The 7,439-nt window shown below is 38.2% G+C and overlaps 1 protein-coding gene across 2 annotated transcripts; it reads left to right on the forward strand.

Annotated features, from left to right (window-relative positions):
• The first annotated feature begins 479 nt into the window (after positions 1-479).
• Positions 480-5,223, forward strand: LOC309691632 (toll-like receptor 8). Of its 2 annotated transcripts, none has more exons than XM_082509457.1 (2): positions 480-585; positions 1,908-5,223. In XM_082509457.1, the coding sequence occupies exons 1-2, from the start codon at positions 583-585 to the stop codon at positions 5,010-5,012; spliced, it is 3,108 nt and encodes a 1,035-aa protein (XP_082365583.1). In that variant the 5' UTR covers positions 480-582; the 3' UTR covers positions 5,013-5,223. The 2 variants fall into 2 exon arrangements, with proteins under 2 accessions (XP_082365583.1, XP_082365584.1); XM_082509458.1 differs by lacking the exon at positions 480-585 and having other exon boundaries at positions 1,546-2,082; positions 4,555-5,223.
• The last annotated feature ends 2,216 nt before the right edge of the window (positions 5,224-7,439 follow it).

Below are 7,439 nucleotides of genomic sequence, written 5' to 3' on the forward strand. Positions count from 1 at the left end.
AATCCATATCGACACAGTATGTGTAATATAACTTGCATGCTTTCATCTGTTATTTCACATTTGGAAATTTTTGAGATTGTCCGTAAGGTGGTGCAAGTGACACAGTTTTAATACAGTGCATTTTGCAAATTAGCCCTAAATTCAGTGTCCCACTCAAAAATAAATCAGTGTGTGAGGCCATATATTACTAATGTCATATTAATGTCTAAGAAATATGTCATTTTTAAACTCCATATTACTTCACATAATCTGAAGAACTGACTGGCACTATGCACTGTTGCTGTGTTTACTGGCATTCCAGTGTTCATCTTGGCTGACAAATAAACTGGCATTTTTGAAGGAGGGAAATGAAAAAGATGCAGTTCTTCAATTAACGGGCTACTTCCCTCACACAGCTTATCATGTAGTTTTAACAGGGTGTTTCTTTTTTATTTGTCTTGAAGGGAACAAACAGGGTCATCTGTAACGAAATCATTAATAAAAGACAAGAAACTTTCAAGTCTTACAATTGAGAAAAAAAATTGAAGCACACTAGCATAATTTTGCAAATTGTCATTCAGGGATCAATATAGTGGAGAAAAAATGGTGAGTTTTATTTTGTTTCTGTTCTTTATATTAACTTACATTTTTACATTTTATTAAATTTCTGATTACCTTTATATGCTATAATTTCTTTTATCTGTATTATTTTTGATTATTTTTCTAGTTTCAGGATTTTGGTGACAAAATGTTTCATAGATTTATTTGATTCTAAAAACCTGTACAGTTGACTTAATTTACTTTGGAAATGGCCTTTGGTATTTGGGTTTTTTTGGTATTTGGTATTTGTTGGACAATTACATTAAAATGTACATTAAAAATTACTCACAAATTACACAAACTGTTCAGTAATTTTAATATTTAATATTTTTCCCAAGTGTGACAAAAAACAGGAACAGTCTTTCCAGCTACAATTTGATTTACGATTTATTGGCACCTGCTGGGTAGAAGTGATGCCATACTTACATACAATTTTCTTCAAGCTTACTTTGTAACATCAATGGGCCTCATTCACTTACACTATATATCCACAAATCTTTTATTCCACTGTATTTTTTGTGATTAAACCTGTTTGCACTTGAACAGCTTTAAAACTGCCCAACAGCAAGCGTTCAAACAAATGAGTTGTTGTTTTCTTTTGGCCATCCAGATCTCCAAATCATCATGAGCCAAAAAAGAAATGCCTTTTATCACAGTTAAATAAATAACAATTAAAAATAAACTGCATATAATGAATGTGGAATGCGAGTCGGCTTCATATTTTATTTCAAACAAATACTATAATATATAATAGGCATCTTATTTTATCTTATCAATATGTTTTCTCTCAAAACATCTCTGTAGTTCTTGGATGTCATGACTTACAGTCTAATTGGGCCAAGAACATCTTTTGCTGCAGTGAGTGTATAATCTGGGGCTCACAGATCAAAATATTAGTCTGAACCTTGAAGTAATTTAGAAAGGCACAAACTCAACAAAATTAGAGCAAGAACCCAAACAAGCAGACAAGACTCTATGACCAAGGACTAGGTAAAGGAGGGAGGGTAAACTAGGCTAAAGAAGCAGCAGCCATTTGCTGCTACTGTACTGCTTGAGGGCTGAATGGAAGGGAGAAATATGGAGAGGCCACAAAACAACAAACAGGACAAGAGAAAATACTGAGAAAGAGTAGAGACAAACTTTATGCATGCAGAAATGCAAGGCTAATAAATAAATGGGAAGTGAAAACAATGTAATCAAGGAGAAGCGCTAGTATGGCACGAGGGGTCCTGGAGTAGCTTAACTGATTCAGGGTCAGTCCAAATAATATGACCAAAAACAAAAGCTTTAAATTATTTCAGTTAACTGATTTCATCAATTTTTCACAGATTACCAAATGCTGGATGCTGTTGTTCTGTCTGTGTTGCCATCATGAGGTCCAGCTGGCTGCACATAAACCCTTCTGGATGACACGGCAGTTTCCTTGTGATGTCATATCCAACAATGCTTCAAATACGGTCAAATTTGACTGTAAAGGCCGCCATCTAGAGGAAGTACCAAAAGGTATAACTACTAATGCCACTGATCTAGACTTGTCAGAAAATGTCATTAGGAGTATTAAAGCTGATTCACTCTCTAATCTGCTGAATCTGGCACATCTGAATCTCAACTGGGCAAACAACACCAAGACTGATTATGGATGCCGAGCACTGAAGATCGCTGAAAATGCTTTCAAAAATCTGACAAAACTGAAGCAACTACGACTGAGCGGCAACTGTCTGACTGAAATTCCACGCAATCTCCCCCACAGTGTGGAAAGACTTGAGCTAAACATTAACAAAGTTAATATGGATAAACTGAACAATAGCTTTATTGGCTTGCAAAACATGAAAATGCTGTTGTTATCTAAAAACTGCTACTTCCGCAACCCTTGTGGGAAGTCTGTCGCTATCAGCGAAAACACTTTTGCACTACTGAAAAAACTGAAATACCTGGACTTGTCTTATAACAACTTAACCCATGTTCCTAAAGGACTACCCCAGTCAATTACAATCTTACGTCTGGATACCAACAAAATAGAGAACATATATAAAGATGATTTTCAAGGGTTAGAAAATGTCAAATTCCTTGATATACAAGGCAACTGTCCAAGATGTCACAATGCTCCGTACCCTTGTGTTCCTTGCCCTAACGGTTCTATTGACATACATCCTGATGCATTTCAAAGACTGACACAGCTGGAGACACTGAACCTGGGAGGAAACTCACTAAATTACCTTGATCCCTCTTGGTTTCAAACGCTAACGAATCTTACACAATTGTTTCTGGAATTTAACTTTTTACAAAAAGCCGTAACTGGTGAGGAAACATCGGTTAAAGCTTTCAGTTATCTTCACAGGCTAGAAAAACTTGACCTGTCTTTCAATTATGCTATCGGATTGTACCTAGAAAAATTAACACTTTCAAAAGACTTTTCACAGCTCAGGTCACTGAAAAGTTTGCATTTGAATGCTTTGGTATTCCAAAGTATTGGACCAGACACACTCACACCTCTGTACAATCTGAAAAATCTGTCTCATTTGTACTTAAGCACTAACTTCATTATTCACTCTGACCCTACCGTGTTCAGCATGCTTTCCCACTTAAGAATGATATATCTCGGAGAAAACAGGTTATATCCCACTACAGTAGAAAGTCTACCAACTCTAAGAGACAGAAATAATGAGAATTCAGAAGTTTCTATGTCACCATTCGTAAAACTCACTCCAAAAGACTCAATTTATGAAGTACTACACAGGAATACAAAGCAAGAATGCGCCAATTCTGGACGAGTGCTCATCCTCAGCTCAAATAATCTGTTCTTCATTTCTCCAAAGCAGTTTGTGGGATATGGAAATATTTCATGTCTCAACCTCTCCAGAAATGGATTTTCACAGGCACTTAATGGCACAGAGTTCAAGATGTTGCCTAATCTGACATATCTGGACTTATCCTTCAATAGGGTTGATCTGGCCTATAACAACGCCTTCAAAGAACTAAAGAAATTACAAGTACTAGACCTCAGTTACAATTCACACTACTTTGAAGCATTTGGGGTAACGCTCAATTTAAATTTTACACAAAATCTACCTGTGCTAAGAGTCCTTAATATGAGTCATAATGAGATTTCCACACTGACAACAAAAGAGATGTATAGCAAATCATTAGCAGAACTTATATTTGCACAAAATCATCTAGGGAAACTTTGGAAAGACAGGGATAGCTCATACAAGAAACTTTTCACTAATCTCTCTAATTTGACAATTTTAGATATATCCTTTAATGGCATTGCAAAGATTCCAGATGATGTTTATGAATATTTGCCACATAACCTCACCACACTGCGCATAAGTCATAACTCACTCAGTGATGTTAATTGGGACAAACTGCCTTTCCATCAACTTCAAATTTTGGACCTAAGTTACAATTCTCTGTCTACTTTAACAACTATTAACTCAAACATCACACAAACTTTGACTTTCCTTGACCTGAGTCATAATCACATTTTCCATGCAGACAATTGTTTTTTAAAGAGTCTAAAAAGCCTCACGACTCTAAGCCTGAGTAACAACAAATTGACTATTGTCAATGAAACTACCTTCAAATCAGGACCTGCAAACCTGACTCTGTTCCTACAAGGAAATCCATTCGAGTGTACTTGTGATTCCATAGACTTTATTTTATGGATTGAACAGAATGATGTAAAGATCCCAAGACTGACCACTCAGGTGACATGTAACACACCAGTGAACTTAAAGGGACAAGGATTGATACATTTTAGCATTCATCAGTGTATAAATCCCAGTCAGGCATTTCAGATCTACACTCTAACAACTTCTATCATTATTCTTTTCATGGTTGTTTCAACAGTTGCTCACTTATTTTACTGGGATGCTTCCTATGTCCTACACTATATGAAAGCTAAGCTGAAAGGGTACAGATCCTTGAACTCGCCAGATACTATTTATGATGTCTTTGTGACATATGATACAAAAGACCCACACGTCTCTGAGTGGGTGATGAGCAATCTGCGGGTGCAACTGGAGGAAGAGGGAGACAAGTATCATCCACTGTGTCTGGAAGAGAGGGACTGGCCCCCAGGAGTCCCACTGGTGGACAACCTCACCCAGAGCATCCAGTACAGTCGCAAGACTCTGTTTGTCTTAACAAAGGGCTACGTTAAGACCGGTGCTTTCAAGCTAGCAATGTATCTGGCCCACCAAAGACTGCTGGATGAAAATGTGGATGTGATAGTACTGCTAATGCTGGAGCCTGTCCTGCAGCATTCTCACTTTCTGCGCTTGAGGAAGCGACTGTGCGAGAGCAGTGTTGTAGAGTGGCCGCGAACAGCAGCCGCAGAGCCCTGGTTTTGGCAAAACCTGCAAAGTGTCATAAGAGTAGATAATCAAGTGATGTACAACAAGACCTATTCAAAATACTTCACCACCAAGTGAAGAAGGTCTTGTTTTAAAACTATTGATTTATGCATCATTGCTTGCTTGGTTCTTTTAAAACTTCTCTCGACTTATAAACAAAGAAACTACAAAACTTATTTGCTAATAATTGCTGAGAGAGCACAGCCTACCGAATATTTGTAAATGTGAAACTGTTATGTGCTGTATATTATCAAATAAAGCCTTTTCAAAATGTGTTCCATTTTGTGGATGTAAATTTTGGCAGACTACCATCTGGTTTTTGTATAAGAAAATAAATATTTTATGGGTTACAAGTTGAACTTATGCACAGCCTACTCTTTCATTTGGGTTTTTACTGACATTTTAGGACTTAGTAATTACTGTTTAGGGGGAAAAAACAACAACAAAAATACAAATTCTTGAAGCCAGGGAATCTGCTACACCACGTTTGGTTAGTACCTACTTTGTCCATACGGTGTCACCACTGATTCAGTTTTAATGGGAGTGCCGTTTGCAAATAAACCCTCAAGTCATTGTTCCACTAACTGTCGGCTACATTTATTTTTCCTTACAAGAGCAAACAAGGCGCTGTAGTGATGCAGACACCTTTTGTAGAGTTCGGAGAAAATCAATAAACGACGTTAATTAAGCTAATGGCACACAGCTGTTGCTAATGGCCACTCGATTTGAATGAATGTTCTGATGTGTTTGTTTGTTTTTTGTTTTTTTTACTTGCGCTATGGTTTCGGGATATCAGCGTTTGTTTTCAAGACTATATATAAGATTAAAAAATGTTCACTTTTTCTTTTTTTATCGTTTGTATCGAAGCAGCCTTGTCGTGACGTCAGAGGCTCATTTGCATACGGTATTGTATTTATTGTGTGATTGAGGCTGACGTTAGCACTCTGCTCCTGCAACAACCGGACGCGCAGCCTGTGATTTCTGTGAGTCGTGCTCTTGTAAGTAAGTTCCTTTTTTTTTTTGTTTCTTGTTAAAGTTGACCGGCGCTTAAATTTAGCTTGATGTGCCCTTATTTCCTCTGGTTTCAGTTTCTTGGCTCAATGACTACATCATGACGTTTAACAAAGTAAAAGTGTAAATGACCTAAGCTGCGGAATTTATGAGCATACTGCTTTGTGGGGTTTTTTTTATTATTATTTTAAACACGAATTTGTAGAACGCCTGTTTAAAATTAAAGTTCACTGTGGAGTGCATTCGGCGTAGCAGCATCCGTACTTGAAAGTGTTGTGTGCATCGAGATCGCTAGCGACTGTATGAGTCCGGGGGGGGCGGTATTCAAATTCTCAATGCCTTGAAATTTAACTGTCTGACTACACATGCTCGGGTGTGCTGATTAGCCTAATAAGAAGGGTCTCTTTGTTTTAGAACCTTCTGCAAACATGTCTGACAAGCCTGACGTCACTGAGGTTACAACCTTTGACAAGACCAAGCTGAAGAAGACCGAGACTCAAGAGAAAAACCCACTGCCAACCAAAGAAGGTAGGTACTACACCGTCTGACTTTAATCCAGAGCATGTCTGCTATGCTGGAACTCTGAGACCCTAACCTTCTACCTCCTGTTGCAGTCATCGAACAGGAGAAGGCAGAGTCATCATGAAGACCAGGCCTCCTACGTGCTGTACATTTGACAAGCTTCGTCTCTATCAAAATGCATTTCAAGTTTCATAACCTACTTGAGAAATGGCTGTACAACTCACACTATTCACTTGGCTTGATGACCCTCTGTACAGTATGGCAGTGTGGCTTTATGTCACCTTTAGGATCTGGTCATCTGTGTGCATCAATGAGCAGGGGGGAAACAACTGACAAATCTGCACTTGGCAATTTGTAGCCCTACTCCGGTCACCTGTAATGCTCACAAGCAAGCTGTTAAACCTGAAATGCGCAAGATTTGTTTAATATGCACAATAAAAAAAAAATGTAAATTTCACGTGCATGTGGTGTTTTGGTATTTGGGGGGGGTGGCGGTGTAACTTTAGCTCAGCCTTGGGAGCTAACATTGAATGCCCTTTTATCCTGAGCAGGTTTGACTGGATGGAAGCTCTCTATAGGCGTTTCAGCTTGTCTGCTAGCTAAACTGAATCTGTACCAACAGTTGGAACTAAAGCTTGATCAGCCGGTTCCTTTTGAGCACCGGTCCAACAGAAGCTGGTAATATATTGGCTCTGTCTCTTTATTTTATTTTTTTAATTTAATTGTGCATCTTAAGCACTGCAGAAATTGTATGTCATCCCAGTGGGCTTCAAAAACACAACTTTACAATGCAGAACTTTTCGGAAGCCTTCGTCAACATCCAAAAAAGCCAGTTATTCAACCTTGTGGTCTGTAAAGGTGTTGTGCAAAACATTGCTGCCCTATCTGCCACAATTGTACTCAAGACTAGTCCTACATAGTTCACTTTTTTGGTTTTTCTACCTTGCAGCTGCACTAGGCCCCTGTGTTAAA

The sequence above is a fragment of the Aulonocara stuartgranti genome, assembly GCF_965226115.1.
Source record: "Aulonocara stuartgranti genome assembly, chromosome: 16".
Taxonomy (NCBI): Eukaryota; Metazoa; Chordata; class Actinopteri; order Cichliformes; family Cichlidae; genus Aulonocara; species Aulonocara stuartgranti.